A 17,500-nucleotide genomic window follows, 5' to 3' on the forward strand; every position below is an offset into this window, starting at 1 on the left:
TCATTTAGTTTGACACTTATTGAGTTGATTTGTGAAAGGTATAGTTTGGTTTATTTGAAGTGGGGTACTATGTACTTGTAATGTCTAAACTTTTAATGCCACCTGCTCTGACCCCCCCCCCCCCCCCCCCCACACACACACACACACACACACACACACACACACACACACACACACTGCTGCCTCACTCCACACACAGGTGTGAGTCACCTAATTGACTCAGGGCTGTGTGTGTGTCGGAGCATGTGGGATTCTTGATTCTCCTTCTGAAGCAAGCACCACAGACAATACCACCATTCTGAATAAACGCCACTTCCAAAAAGTAAGTAATTTCTTTTTAGACCATGCTGTAAAGCAACAACACTAACCATTCCAACAATTCTGATAGTTATGTTGTATCATATTGACAATGCGCTATACTAAATGTGTTTGCAGTCATGATAGCCCCCTGTTTGACTTCATTGAGAGCTGCAGTACAAGAATGAAATGCTGGTGTATGAAGACACCTCCCATCATCCACATCCCCAACTGTACTGCAAATGAGCAGTCCCTTGAAATCTCTGCTACAGTAGGTATTGTTGACTGAACACATATACCTTATGTCTTTAATTAGTTTTGGTATTGAATAAAGTGCCTTCCCAACAATAACTTCCCTGATCTTTTCATTGACATAAGATATAATATACAATTAGACCCTGACTAGATATGTGAAAATGTTTGCTGGAATGTTGTCACTCTCATTTTCTTTTGAATTGATAATCAAGGTCATTTATATGTGCTGTAACTTCAAGTGGTGATTTGCATTGATCATTGGTTAGATTTGAACATGCAGAGGACAGGGCAGCTGATGATCCCCATGTGTAATGGAGCAGCTGTGTTGCTGGAGTGCTGGTAATGGGGATATTGCATGCAGGTGTGTGTGCCATCACTGATAGGCTAAGCATTCTTTTGAAGACAATCTCATGAAGCCTTGGTACGATTCAGACACTGCGTATATGTGACACCAGCTGGCGAGAGGGACCGTAATTCGGCCGTGGCCGTTCTTCACAGCAGAGCGTCAAAAGTATTTTCTTGAAAAAATGTTTTTTTTTCTTTTTCCCAATAGTACAAAATATATTATTTGAACTATCCATTCCATATAAAATGAAGACGTTTTGGGGTCATTAAATGCGTTAATTTTGTAAAATAAAAGTCCCTGTTTTGTCAAGGAGACGGGAGTGAGCCAGGCTGTGTCTTGGATTTGCATAAGTAGTATCGATTGGGTGTCGGCCGGCCTTTGTTTCTATCCGCCAATCACGGCGCGCGATAGGACGCGCACCAGCATAAATATTCAGTAGCCACCTGAGCTGTACACAACATCAACATTCAACAGCTGACTGAGACTGAGACAAGATGGACAAGCACCAGGCGAAAATGAAGAAAAATGATTCTGCCGTTGCTGCTCTCCTCAACAAATTCACCATTCCAGGTGGAATGGACAGTGAAGAATTGATGAATTCGTATGTCCTGGATTACATGACCGGCGGCACACAGGGCGCTGATGAAAGCGACGATGAGGACGATGAAGAATATTTTCCTGAAGACGTGGTGGCAGATCCAGACCCAGACGAGGCGGAGATCATGCCCGACAGCGCAGTCATTGAAAGCGTGCAAGAGATTTTAACATCAGTGGATCCCATAACCGTGGACACAGATTATGATCAGGAAATCGAGAAAATACGGAACTTTGACTGCAAATGCCAGGCCAGGCGTAAAGAGAACTCTATTCACCAGCCAATCTCCTGCAGTAAGAAACTTTGTGACAACGTCATTTACAACACGAGGCTGGATTACTCTGCTATGTCGCCAGAATGTAGAGATATCGCTATTATGGCTGTGTATCACGCTTTGACGAATGATTCTGACATGACTCAAGCCACAAAGCAAGTGAATAAAAAGCGACAAAAGAACCGAACGCAATACATGGTTAAGGCGACTGTTGTTTGCCGTGAGACCTTCTGCTTTGCGTTTGGGTGAGTTTCATATCTATCTTAACTCGTGTGTGTGTGTGTGTGTGTGTGTGTCTGTCTGTCTGTGTGAGATAGTGTGAGAGCGTGCCCATGTTTACAGTACAAAGATAGTATGTTGCAAGAGAAGCGTGTAGAGCTGCCATCTTCATGGCATTGTTGGTCATTGTCAAAATGGCGGCAACCTATGTGTGCAAACGTGCAGACCCGCCATGTTGGGTCGTCTTTGTTTGTTGCGCGCCAAAATGGCGTTCGCGCTATTGTTTTTCAGGACTGAAATTCCGACTCTTGCATTAAATACTCTTTGTAAGCTGATAGTCGCTAGTGTTATTCTAACCTTGCAAACAAACAAGATTTAGTTTATTGAAAGAGTTTATTGAAACAGATTGAAAGTTTTGAAACAGTCTTTGTTATATATCGTGACATTTATAGCCTAAGCAAGGGACAAACATTGCAAACTAGCTTAGGCTATAATGTCAGGATAAAGACTGTTTCAAAAAATATAAATCTGATTATTAATGTTTTATTTTGTTTATTCCAGCATCAGCACAAAGCTTCTGAAAGCCCTTATCAAATCCTACAAAGAGAATGGATTGGTCCCACGGCAGAGGAAGACACAACCACGCACAAACAAGAATTACCTCGGCTATGATGACATCAAAAGAGTCGTTACATTCATAGCAAACTATGCAGAGGACCACGCTATTCCTTTGCCCGGTCGTCATGCCGCGCATAGAGACTTTAGTGCTAAGCTTCTGCCAACTTCTGCCTCTAAAGCTTCAGTCTGGCGCCTGTACAAAGATGCTATGGAACAGCTTGGTAAGTTTGTATTAGTCTCTCTCTCACACACACACACACACACTTCTATTGTCATAGTTATGCAAACATTCCGCAGCCTTCTCCATTCCAAACCTCTGACCCAATAAAACATGCGACATGAATGTGTGTGTGTGTGTGTGTGTGTGTGTGTGTGTGTGTGTCTTTAACCATTAGGCTATTCTATGTGATCTGTTTTTGATAAGTAAAGTACAGTGATGCTCATAAAAACATTGTCTTTGCAGGGCAGCGTGCGGTTGGCGAGTGCAGCTTCACAAGGCTGTGGAAGTCACTGGTCCCTCACATTGCAAGCACCAAGCCTAAAACGGATCTCTGCTGGCAGTGCCAACAAAACAACGACCGAATCATCCAGAGCATCAACAAACCAGATGAGTTGAAATCTGACAGTGTCAAGAAGCAGCAAGTGCATCTCGACTCTGTTGCAAGGGAGCGAAAACTTTATCAAGAGATGACTGCCGCCTGTAGAAAGACCTGTGACGAGTTGCAGCTGTCATTTGGGAAGAACAAACCTGCAACCAGGCCGATCACCATGCACTACAGTTTTGATTTTGCACAACAGGTGAGAATACATATTTATCTTATCACACCTCTCTCTCACACACACACACACACACACACACACACACACACACACACACACACACACACAGATTACAGTTTGTATTTCATCTTTTTCCTATCTCTCCGTCTCTCAGGTGCACTACCCCTCTGATCCACAACAGCCTGGGCCTGTCTATTTTTTGACTCCACGCAAGTGTGGCCTTTTTGGTGTCCACTGTGAAGGCATGCCTAAGCAAGTGAATTACCTGATTGATGAGGGCATGGCATCAGGCAAGGGAAGCAATGCAGTCATCAATTACCTGCATCATTTTTTCAAGAAATATGGAGTTGGAGAAGAAGATGTGGACCTTCACTGTGACAACTGCAGTGGGCAGAACAAAAATAACTTTGTTCTTTGGTACGCCGCATGGAGAACGATGCACAAACAACACTTAAAGCTGAGCATTCACTTCCTGATTGTAGGCCACACCAAGTTTGGCCCCGACTGGTGTTTTGGACTGGTCAAGCAGTGTTTCAGGAAGCGCAAAGTGTGCACTTTGGCCGACATCAAAAAGGTTGTGACTGACAGCTCTCCTGTGGCACATGTGAACATCCCCCAGCTTGTCGGACATGAGAACGGCACTGTGTGTTTTAAAACCTACGACTGGCAAGAACACCTGACAAAATACTTCAGAAAACTGCCACAGATAAAGAGTTACCAGCACTTCAGGTAATTATCATTCCCATTTTATTTTATTTTATTTTATTTTATTTTATTTTATTTTATTTTATTTTATTTTATTAAGATTTTAAATGTGCCATTTCTTTCTTTTACAGCTTTGATGCGCAGAGACCTGGTCTGGTTGTCGCCAGAAAACACTGTGAAGCAGAACCAGTGGAGTTTCAGCTGCTACGCAACGTAGATGCCCGTCCGCCATTAAAGCCTCTTCCTGTACAGACTCCGCCTGGACTGGACATGGCCAGGCAGAAGTATCTTTTTGAGAAGATCAGAGAATTCTGTTCTGATGAAGCACAAGACATCACATGCCCTCCACCTGCATGTCTACAGGCTGGGAGGCCTCGCTAGCCAGCCTGAAAAAACCAGCATTCAAGACCCAGCCCTGCTCCGGGGGGGTTTGGCAATGCCACAAACGTTTTTGAGCTTTTGAAGTCAAAGTTCTTTTGATATTTTTTTACTTAACTTTTAGTTAAGTAGGACTGGTGGTTTAGTTAAGAATGTCATACGAAACCGACCTGGATAGCAAGGCACTTCCTGTCGTGTTCTGTCGTTTGTAATTTTTTTTACTTTTTACTTCTTTTTTTTCTTTTTTTTTGGTGCATTAACATTAAGGAAATCTATACTGATGTCATCCAATCAATGCTGATAATGTATGCTAATAGATAAAGGAGTGAGGATAATACAGTACATGCTTTGAATTCCTTAGTTTTAGCTATGCAGTGTTCTAAGCAGACCAGATGGCATGCAGCAGATGATAGAACGCTCATCCATAAGATACTTGAGACTTGACTTGGACTTGTGACCAAAGACCTGAGACTTGACTTGGACTTGTGACCAAAGACTTGAAACTTGACTTTGACTTGCAAAAAATGACCTGTGAGCATCTCTGGTATTACTGAATATTGGTTTTATATTAAATGCCTTTTGTTATAATAAATGCCTTTTTAGGATAATATTTTTGTAGTTTATTTTCACATTTTCACTGACTGAATGGTATATGTTTTCTGCTTACAACTTTAAGGAAAAGGTCAATAGTTCTCAAACTTTCACATCAAAACTTCACCTAAAAATAGACCGCAGACCCCCATTTTTGCTTTTAGATATTTTAGTACAGAAATGTATGACACCCATGACCATCTATTATTCTGTTACTTATGGATGGAATAATAGTGGAATAATAGTGAAAATAAATTACCCACAGTTGTGTGCACTCTCTCTCTCTCTCATCTGTCATTCTCAGTGACAGAGACTGACTGCTTAATGGTTTGGGAGTGGTCAATGTAAATGAGGAGCCATTGTTAACTCCCCCCTGCCTGGCTCATCCAGGTGTGAAAAGTTCACAATCTTTGAGAGGGGTTTTCTCAGGTTTCTTCTCCCCAGACCTTCCCAGATTGTGAACAATCAAATAAGCATATCTCCTTCAATTTTTTTCAGATTACAATGTGTGACACATCATTTGAAAGCTTACAGTCTGCCATTTCAGAATCTGTAAAAATCAGAAAAATGCCCTAGGCCTAATTGAGGGTCAAAACACCAGCTGGTGTCACATATAGTAGTTGGATGTTGTTACGCTATACCATGAACAGGGCAAAGTATATGTTTTGTCAGATTATTTGGAAGAATGTCAAATTACCTATTTTACGCAGAGTATTTTATTTTGTAAACGGCTGTTTTTGTCGCACGTTGGCCAACTTGGTACTTCCTCTTGTTCTTGGACTTTCCCTGGGAAAGGTACACACTATTCTGCTCTCTGTATTTTCAATGTTTTTGGTTGTAAATATAACGTTAACTTAGTGAGGAACACTCCTAAAGTCATTGTATCTACACTGGTATGTTTTAGGTTTGCAATTTTATTTCGTTTCATGCATACATCTAAGTAGAAGAGAAGTGTGTTGAAGCTGTTGTAAGTCACATGGACGCCATGAATCTCGTCATATTAGAGCGTCACGTTACTTTCGAGAAAATCGCGCTAGCCACTAGTATGAGACAGATAGTGATTTCACTGTTATGTTACACAGATGCTGTGAGAGACCATTGTGACTGACTGAACTTCTGAATGTGCTTTTCTCATTGTCAATACAGAAACATCCTATGTCACGTACATGGTTGCGTGTTGCAGAAAAACAGCCATAAACACATTCATTGCGATAGCTGAGTGCCATGCTGTGAATTCTCCTCAGCGGTGAGTCTTTTGTGAAGAACTATGTTAACTATAAAGTCTGCTAGTGCCATGCTAAGTTGGATGCATTCATATTGTTTAAATACAGGTGCTAGTAGGCTGTTGGCAAGTAATTAGCTACAGAAAAAATTAGCAGGACTCCCTTGTGTTTTCCCAATACAAACTCAATTGAAATACTAATGTGTTGATTAAAACATCAAATGCTACCATGGTTCATGCACATTACCCAAGTGTTGTTGGGTAGCTGTGGTAGTCACTTGTTGGAGTGAATGTTTGAGGTTAATTTTTTGTGCATTTGTGTTGTCAGTAAATAAGGTATTAGCTGCAATGTGCTTAATCACTTGTACCATAGGCCTACAGCTTATGCAGATCATTTGCATCACGTGTACTATAGGCCTATGATACGTAAGATTAAGCACATTGCAGCTAATGCCTCAGTTGTTTAAGAGTTACTATATAACTCGGGTCCTCAGACCTTATTTTATGAAGTGAAATTCCCATTCAAAAACTTCAAAATTTTCCACCCAAGAAATTGTAACACCTGTTTTCACTTATATTTATTCAAAAAGTGTCGAGTAACAAGTGTCATTTGTCCATATTCAAGCTTATTGTTCACAGCAGCCATTTTTTGTGTAAATGAAAAAAGTAGCATAGATACACCTAAATACTAATTAAGGTTTCCAACTTTCAGTCCATTTATTATTGAGTTGGCTTACTCTTAATCAAACTCCAATTTTAAACACAAAATGGCAGCTGCAAAAAAAGCCCATTGACAGAGTAATCCATTAAAGGATGGGTTTACCGATTGGGAATATGAATATATATTAATTCTTAAAAAATCTTAAATTTTGAATCCGTTGAAATTTTTGAAATTGCTTCGACAAAAGTTCAATGGACAAACCAAAGAGGATCCTGGAGCACACGATTCACTGGAAAATTGCTTTATTCAATGACTAACGTTTCGACGCCTGCTGCGTCTTCATCAGAGTCAAACAGGGTGACAAGGAAAACAACTTGCTTTAAAAAGCCTCCCCAATACACATCGCAGTCCGTCATTGGCTGCTAAGGATGGGAGGTGCCCAAATCCAGTGGGCCAATAGCACTCAAACCGCACAGTGAAGTAGGCTATAATGGCCAGCCACATTTATAAATAACAATATAATATAAGCCATAGAATAGAAATACATAGGCACAAATAACAATTTCTCCCAAAGGAAAGGTACAGGTTATAAATAACAAGAGAGGCTTAGTTCCTCGTTTAGACCATTTGGTTCAACAGTATTTAGGCTGTGAATCCAAAATGCTTCTCTTCTTAACAGTTTATTGACAGTGTCGCCTCCTCTCTGTGAGGGAGACACATGCTCAATACCCCAGAATTTCAGTGTGGCAGCAGAGCCATGCTGGGCCTGAGCATAGTGTCTCGCTATTGCATAATCCATGTTGTGGTTGCGGATTGCAGCCTTGTTTTGAAATTGCTTGTTCACAGCCAGAGAAAAAAAAAAATGAAAAAAAAAAAAAAAATTGGGCCAGGTGACGCGTTTCGCGTCGAAACGCGTCACCTGGCCCATTTTTTTTTTTTTTTTTTTTTTCATTTTTTTTTTCTCTGGCTGTGAACAAGCAATTTCAAAAATTTCAACGGATTCGAAATTTAAGATTTTTTAAGAATTAATATATATTCATATTCCCCATCGGTAAACCCATCCTTTAATCTCTGCTCTTGCCCCAATTATACACAGCTGACCTCAATCAGGACTTAATCAGTAGCAACTTGCATGGTGCTCTTTAAGCTTCAGTTGATGATTGTTTCAAAGTTGACCTATTCTGTTAACTTCTTTTTTGTACATTTTAAAACTAAAGTAAGTTTTACCTTGACTTTACTGTTAAGCTATTGTTAATGAGTTTAATGAACAATTAGATTAAATTATTGTAGTACAGATTTTTTTTCTGTTTGACACTTTTTACATTCACATGTTAATTATGTATGATTTAATATGTTCCATCTTTGCATATAAATTGCAACACATTCATGAACTTTAATTTAATTTGCAAATCACATTAGAAAACTTTAGAATAACATAAACTAACCATGCCTTTTGCCCACATTTCAGAATTTTTCAATAATGACCAATCCAGCCAAAAAACAAAAAGGGACCTGTGTAGCTACATACACAAAGTTAAATAAACCACCAGAGATCCTCCTTCAAAAATGCCTAAAATAACAAGTATGTATTTTACATTCTGTCTATTTTTCACATTTGTACTTGCCCCTCTGTTAACCAATGTCTATATTTGATCTCATCCACCTATCAATTACATCATATAGCCATCTTCTTTTGCCAACAACCACCTTGCTTTGCTTCACCTGTATCATTGCCTTCCTCAAATGAACTATGTTACCTTTTACCTCCATTTCAGTTGTTATAAAATGGCAAATCCACCAAAAATTGGAAGTGCATGGATTCATCCATGAAGTCAGATCAAACATTTCATACCACCTTCATAACCACCCAATATAACAGTAAGTATTTTACATTCCTAGTAGGGATGCTTGTTAATTATCAGACTGATAAATTATTGCTTGATATGGTCATTTTGCATTTATTATTCCAATAATGGACTTTTTTTCTGTTAAATAACAGCTGACTTGGTTTTGCATTGGAAATGGAGCTAGAGAGCTCAACAGGCACGTGACTTTTTTGCCCCAGAAGTAAGTTCTGCATTCGTTTTCTCCATAGACATTTTGATATATATATATATATATATATATATATATATATATATATATATATATATATATATATATATATAATGAATTTTAAGGGTCAAACTAAGCCAACAAATCTTCCAAAGAATCCTGAGTGATCATAAAACACTAAGTAAAAACAACAGGGGGAAAAATCCTGATCTTTTTCCCATTGTAGTTTTTTGTTTTCGCAGTCGAGCTGAACCCAAAAATTACTTTTCTTTTCTTTTAGTTCAAATACTGGTTCCCGTTCACTTCGACATTAAATATTATTGCCTGTACCTTTTACACAAAACATCATTTCCTGTAGCCACAAAACAATCTAATTTTCACTTGTGTTACTCCAGATTTTCTAAAGTCAACCTATATGCAAATAGTGTCATGTCAATGTGAAGTTATAAAAGCTAAACATACTACTTCATATGACTAATTTGTCTGTTTATGCCATGCTCTTCCACAGATCAACATCACTTGCAAAGTAATCAAACTGGTAAAACCCACAACTGAAGCAACAACCTGAGCCGGCACCACCATGAATACAACAACCTTCCTCCTCATTGACGCAACTGGAACCATTGACCTAGCTGTGTGGGGGTACTGTAAACCTGACATTGACGACTGGTACCACCTGACCAACCTATCCATACATGCATACAAACCAATACATATCTGACAACCACCCCAACCACAACATCAACACCCACCACTGCACTTGAATCATACACAGAACCACCACCACCCACCACTCAAAGCATCTATGGTGAAGTCTCTTCTGCCACCGTCACAAACAAGTACTTCTGTTTTTGGCACCTATCACTACTGTAAACTTTGACTCACTCACATACAAATGTCACAAATGCAATCAACGCCATTAAACAGAAACCGCAAAACACATATCCAATTCTCTCCGTCCATCAATAACCAGGAAACATCATACACCATCCCACTCGCACTTATCACACCACTGCTTACAAAATCACCAACTCAAATGACTACAGACGAAATGGAAGAAGCTATCCTCATGCTCAATCACATCTGAGTTGACATAATAGACAAATCATAGCCCTGACTCAGACTTGACTCCAAGACTTGACAGTCCCTCCACACAGTCCAGAAACCCCGACTCAGCCCCACACAAGGACAAAATGGATTGATATATTTATTTTTACTATTATTTCCAATAAAAACTTATTGTTTGAATCATATATCTGCCTCCTTTGCTGTCTTTTGTCCCAGTTTTTTATGCATTATATCCTAACTCCTTTAGTCAACCTTGAGCTTACACTTTTATTGCCAACTTGTAGATGTCCACTGTGCCCAAGCTTACCCTTTTAAAACATCTGAATAACAGACAAGTGACTTGTTAACTGATAACCTATTAAGCCACTAACAGTGTGACTTAAAGGGTGATTTACACAACCTGAATATTAATCTTGTTATACCTATACCGAGACACTATGAATGTACCATGTGGAGTATCTAGTAATAGTTAGGATTTTACATTAATTTCAAGACAAATGGTTCAAATTCTGGCCTTGTGCTTATGCAGACCAGATTCATGACTACCATCACTACTACAAAAGCATTGGCTTTTCATTGTGACAACCAATTACTTAGATCACCATTCAGGAACAGTTTGTTTAATCCTTTCCTCACTGAGCACATCTATAACCATGATCAGAAGTGTACAGTAGAAGCAGCACACTATCTTCATCCAATGGACTCGGAACACCACAAAAGCAACACCTCAGTAAGCTGTCCCCTCATGGCTAACACATCTAAGCTTATCAGGAAGCTAGGATTTGAAAGTATGACAGTTTGCCTAGAAAAAGTCCATTGCTTAATAAGCCTCTTTGACAGCCACCATTTGGCTTACCACCACCACTGCTACTTACTACATATTACTTGCAAACTTGGTACACTTGTGCACATATCAACTCTGACTAAATGTGCAATTCAGTGTCTATATTATCTGACATATAACCCCCAAGTCACCGGAAGCTTGGACCCCGCATCGCCGCTTGCGGCTAAATTTAGGGGTCCAAGCACGAAGTGCGTGGATCCCTATTGTATCTGTTCCGTTTATTATTATTTTTCATATTCTCCGCTAAAACAGTATGCACGGCAAAAACTGTAAGGGCTACAGTAGCCAGACTTTGCACATAGGTTGGAAATGTGCCCCACTACTCAGAGACAAAAAATTAGCCATATTGGCCAGATGGTGGCGCTATAACAGACCATTTTGCGTTATGGTCCATATCTTCTGAACCGTGAGGCGTAGAATCAAAATTCCACTTCGGCTGTATTCCCTGGATCAATACGCATCTATCCATATAGGCCACGCCCATTTGCGTGTGCCTAGATTTTCCGCCATCTTGGACTTTCTCAAAAAAAAAAAAAACGAACTCGTCCTAGGCCATTTGCCCAAATGAGCCCACACTTTTTGTGTGTCATCTCTGGACTTCCCTGATTTAAAATCTTAGAAAGAATTTGGATACGTGAAACCGTCTTGAAATGATAAATGTTTAAACTTTTGTGTATTTACTTTTGTTCTTTTCCTGCCCTAAAAGTGTGTGGATCTCAGAAACCATACACCCCCCATCACCCAAACTTTCCACACAGGTTCACGACATCACCCACTACTCAGAGTAAAAAAATTACACCAATCCACCAGATGGTGGCGCTATAACAGCCAATTTCATGTTTGTCGGTCCATAACTTCTGAACTGCGAGCTGTAGAATCAAAATTCCACATCTACTGGTTTCCCTGGAGCATCATGTATCTAACCCACTAGGCCACGCCCATTTCTGTGTGGTAGATTTTCCGCCATTTTGAATTTGATCAAAAACCTACTTTTGCGAGCTCCTCCTAGACCGTTTGGCCAAATCACACAAAACTTTTTCTGGGTCATCTATGGGCTACCCCGACCTAAGGTTAGTAAAGGATTTTGGATACGTGAAACCGTTTTGAAATGATAAATCTCTAAACTTTTAATGAAACACACGCCAACACTAAATTGCCCACAACTCATTAACCGGTCAATTACAACTACTGCTGCTACTTCTGCTACCACTCCCACTACTACCAACACTACTACTACTACTATTACTACTTCTGCTACTATTACTACTACTACTACTAATACTACTACTACTACTACTACTACTACTGGAAGTTGGAATGTAGCATTTTGGGTGGGGTTAATGTGTTTTGGGGTTCTGCATCTGCTGTAGCATAATACATAGTTGGTTTAGATGTCACACAGTAATGCCCGATCCACAAAGACTTGACACCCACGTTTGAATAAAAACAAGTTTATGCCATAATAAGGTTATATCCGTGCCTTGTCATTGCTGTGGAAGGATGGTGTAGGGGTAAAGTAGCAGACACCAAAGCTGGAGGTCCTGGGTTCAAACCACGGCCAGGTAACTGTTTTATTTTTTGAAAATGTAGAATAAAGGTTAATCTGGATATAATTATGTATAACGCTGCTGAATACACACTGTGTACATAGCAGAATAACTGAATATGCCTATTTATGGTAACGTCATATTTCGACGTCCTCTTGACATTCCTGTGTAGATGTCTAAATGATCCCCAAATCGGCTGTGATTTGGCCTAGTCCTGGACGTCACTGAAAGATGATATCAGAACATCATCATGATGTAATTGTGTTTGCTGGGAGCCTTCTTTCAGATATATGAAAGGAAAAACATTCCAATACATTATTGTGTCTTCAGATGTGAAAGGTCCAAAAAGAGAATTAAATCTGAATTATCCTTGTCACTCATGTGTCCAGCTCAGTGGCCTTGTGGTCTGAATGTCCGCCCTGAGACTGGGAGGTCGTGAGTTTGATCCCCGGCCGAGTCATAGCAAAGACTATAAAAATGAGACCCATTTGCCTCCCTGCTTGGCACTCAGCATCAAAGGGTTGGAATTGGGCGGTTAGATCACCATATGATTCCCGAGCGCGGCGCTCACCGCTCCCCCAGGGGATGGGTCAAATGCGGAGAACAAATTTCACACATTGTGTGACAATCAGTGGGACTTTACCTTTACTTTACTTCCATTGTAACAGCACAACCCACACCAATTAGTTCAAACATCTCCATTCAGGGCAGACTTTTAATGTAAAGTGGTGGATTATGTGTGTAATACAGACATGTCCTTAATGGTAAATGGACTGCATGACAAGCTGCAATGCAGGGTGCTGGCTATAGTCATCAAAAGCACACACACACACACACACACGCACACGCGCACACACACACACACACACACACGCGCACACACACACACACACGTACACACACGCACACACATATACACCACACCTGCACCTAATTCTGGACTGATCACCACACACCTGCACTTAAGACGCTAATCAGCCTCTACACTCAGTGTGTGTCCGTTACTGCAGTAGAGGCTGTGTTGGTGTTTCGGTCCTTTGGTGTTTATCCTCCCTTCAGATGCATTATTAAGTAAGTTGTAGTTTTGTTAGCCATTGTTGAATTGCCATTCCAAGCCATCCTGATCTTAAAGGTGAATTGCATATGTTTTTCTCTTTAGCCATGGTTAAAATATATTGTTTATTGTTTGTTTGATTGTTATATTGTTTTTTATTGCTAAACATACTACTTCCTATGACTATTTTGTCTGTTTGCACACGCACACGCACACGCGCACACACACACGCACACGCACACGCACACGCACACTAAAATGGCCACCACTGGTGTACTTCATCTCCCAGAGTGCTTCACTCACTCACTTGTGGATTGTGCCACGTGGGTGGGGAGATGGGTGGAGCTATGGCTATAAAAGAAGTGCAAAACTTGCCCCAAACCCCAGTCTGCTGCTACAGAGGTGCTGTGAGCCAGTCCAACTCATGCTGACCTTAAAGGTGAATTGCATATGTTTTTTTCTTTAGCATGGTTAAAATATATTGTTTATTGTTGCTTTAATTGATTGTTACATTGTTTGTTTATTGCTAGTTTGATGTAATTTGGATTGCTTGTTAACATTGTGTATTTGGGTAAATAATTCTGTTTGTGTTCTTATCCACAGACAACATGCTGATTGCCTCACTGTCACTTTTGATGTTGGGAAAATAAAATCACCCTGCACCTTGTCCTGCTGTGTGCCTGCCATCTTTCCTTGTGGTTTTATCTGGGTCCAGTGCTGAGGGGTCACATTGCCCTCACCTGTTCATAGGTGTGACACTCATTAACCGCTCATCCTGGCTGATATTTTACCACATGTTGAGCAGAGTTGCTTTAACTTAAGAACACATAATTTGATAATTGTAAACTCAGTTCACCAATGTTTACACTGCAAAATGTATCACCAATGTATTTTACATGAAACAGAAGTTGGCAGGCTTGTAATCCTGCAGTGTGACTGACATCACTCTGAGCCAATCAGAGTTGGGCTGTGGTCAGGCTCTGTACCAGGTGCACTGAATCACTGATGAATGGAGATGGTGCAAGACAGTTGGCAGTATAGAGGGAACGTTTTTTAACATCCAATTCAACTTATCTTTGAAACCTGCTGAATGAAACCTCCAAAAGCCAAATCCGTGAGTTTAAAGGGAGGTTTACACAATCTGAAATATATTTTCAATGTTATGTAAAGGGAGGTATGAAGGTAATTTGAAGTGATGGCAATGTGTTGTGATTTGAAATGTATTCCTATCTTGTGTTTTAATTAAAGCCAACTGAGATGTTAGTTTTGGCCTTAAAGGGACACTCCACCGAAAACGGAAACAATGCTTATTTATTTTGCACATCTCGCACATCCGAAAACAGTTTAGCAGGCATTCATTTAGTTTGACACTTATTGAGTTGATTTGTGAAAGGTATAGTTTGGTTTATTTGAAGTGGGGTACTATGCGGTACTTGCATGCAGTCGGTGTACTGGGTAAAGCACTCTGGACGCATCACACACAGAGATAGAACTGTACTCTAACCACAACAGGCACAGAGCTGTCTGCTGAGTGAAGTTGACCATGAGCAAAAACATACAAATAAACAAATAGATAGAATGCTTCCATACTGCTCACCTGGTGTAATCAAACTCTCCACAAGCCCTGAGATGCCAAGTTGACTTGAAAATGTCATTTACACCCTGATTCTAGCTTAAATGTTCACTGTAGCAAGGTTGTACCTTAGTTGGTGTAATTCAGCCGCTAGCTCCAGTGCACATTGCCACAGACATATACACCTATACACACACACACACACGCCACACACACACACACACATACACACACACACACACACACACACACACACACACACACACATACACACACACACACACACACACACACATATACTCACACATATACACACACATATATACACACACACATATACACACTTACACAGATATACACTAACACTACTATTACTACTGCTACTACTGCTTGAACCCGGTCAGGTCACCAAATCTCAACCAAACTTTGTGCACTTGTGCACATACCAACTCTGATTAAATGTGCAATTCAGTGTCTATATTATCTGACATACACCCCCCAAGTCACCGGAAGCTTGGACCCCGCATCGCCGCTTGCGGCTATATTTAGGGGTCCAAGCACGAAGTGCGTGGATCCCTATTGTATCTGTTCCGTTTATTATTATTTTTCATATTCTCCGCTAAAACAGTATGCACGGCAAAAACCGTAAGGGGTACAGTAGCCAGACTTTGCACATAGGTTGGAAATGTGCCCCACTACTCAGAGACAAAAAATTAGCCATATTGGCCAGATGGTGGCGCTATAACAGACCATTTCGCGTTATGGTCCATATCTTCTGAACCGTGAGGCGTAGAATCAAAATTCCACTTCGGCTGTATTCCCTGGATCAATACGCATCTATCCATATAGGCCACGCCCATTTGCGTGTGCCTAGATTTTCCGCCATCTTGGACTTTCTCAAAAAAAAAAAAAACGAACTCGTCCTAGGCCATTTGCCCAAATGAGCCCACACTTTTTGTGTGTCATCTCTGGACTTCCCTGATTTAAAATCTTAGAAAGAATTTGGATACGTGAAACCGTCTTGAAATGATAAATGTTTAAACTTTTGTGTATTTACTTTTGTTCTTTTCCTGCCCTAAAAGTGTGTGGATCTCAGAAACCATACACCCCCCATCACCCAAACTTTCCACACAGGTTCACGACATCACCCACTACTCAGAGTAAAAAAATTACACCAATCCACCAGATGGTGGCGCTATAACAGCCAATTTCATGTTTGTCGGTCCATAACTTCTGAACTGCGAGCTGTAGAATCAAAATTCCACATCTACTGGTTTCCCTGGAGCATCATGTATCTAACCCACTAGGCCACGCCCATTTCTGTGTGGTAGATTTTCCGCCATTTTGAATTTGATCAAAAACCTACTTTTGCGAGCTCCTCCTAGACCGTTTGGCCAAATCACACAAAACGTTTTCTGGGTCATCTATGGGCTACCCCGACCTAAGGTTAGTAAAGGATTTTGGATACGTGAAACCGTTTTGAAATGATAAATCTCTAAACTTTTAATGAAACACACGCCAACACTAAATTGCCCACAACTCATTAACCGGTCAATTACAACTACTGCTGCTACTTCTGCTACCACTCCCACTACTACCAACACTACTACTACTACTATTACTACTTCTGCTACTATTACTACTACTACTACTAATACTACTACTACTACTACTACTACTACTGGAAGTTGGAATGTAGCATTTTGGGTGGGGTTAATGTGTTTTGGGGTTCTGCATCTGCTGTAGCATAATACATAGTTGGTTTAGATGTCACACAGTAATGCCCGATCCACAAAGACTTGACACCCACGTTTGAATAAAAACAAGTTTATGCCATAATAAGGTTATATCCGTGCCTTGTCATTGCTGTGGAAGGATGGTGTAGGGGTAAAGTAGCAGACACCAAAGCTGGAGGTCCTGGGTTCAAACCACGGCCAGGTAACTGTTTTATTTTTTGAAAATGTAGAATAAAGGTTAATCTGGGTTTAATTATGTATAACGCTGCTGAATACACACTGTGTACATAGCAGAATAACTGAATATGCCTATTTATGGTAACGTCATATTTCGACGTCCTCTTGACATTCCTGTGTAGATGTCTAAATGATCCCCAAATCGGCTGTGATTTGGCCTAGTCCTGGACGTCACTGAAAGATGATATCAGAACATCATCATGATGTAATTGTGTTTGCTGGGAGCCTTCTTTCAGATATATGAAAGGAAAAACATTCCAATACATTATTGTGTCTTCAGATGTGAAAGGTCCAAAAAGAGAATTAAATCTGAATTATCCTTGTCACTCATGTGTCCAGCTCAGTGGCCTTGTGGTCTGAATGTCCGCCCTGAGACTGGGAGGTCGTGAGTTCGATCCCCGGCCGAGTCATAGCAAAGACTATAAAAATGAGACCCATTTGCCTC

At 40.4% G+C, this 17,500-nt stretch overlaps 2 protein-coding genes across 2 annotated transcripts in view; one reads left to right on the top strand and one right to left on the bottom strand.

Moving 5' to 3' along the window:
• The window catches only part of LOC310780822 (monocarboxylate transporter 12-B-like), a gene marked incomplete at both ends in the record, with an annotated part of 210,061 nt that overhangs the window by 37,353 nt on the left and 155,208 nt on the right, over positions 1-17,500 (bottom strand). The gene's annotated exons all lie outside the window — the stretch shown is intronic.
• On the top strand, positions 3,205-4,117 carry LOC310781617 (uncharacterized protein; the record flags this gene model as incomplete). The annotated part of the gene is made up of 2 exons (XM_083642219.1): positions 3,205-3,402; positions 3,539-4,117. The coding sequence occupies exons 1-2, from the start codon at positions 3,292-3,294 to the stop codon at positions 4,115-4,117; spliced, it is 690 nt and encodes a 229-aa protein (XP_083498345.1). The 5' UTR covers positions 3,205-3,291.

This window comes from Poromitra crassiceps (genome assembly GCF_964638095.1).
Source record: "Poromitra crassiceps genome assembly, chromosome: 8".
In the NCBI taxonomy this organism is placed as follows: domain Eukaryota; kingdom Metazoa; phylum Chordata; class Actinopteri; order Beryciformes; family Melamphaidae; genus Poromitra; species Poromitra crassiceps.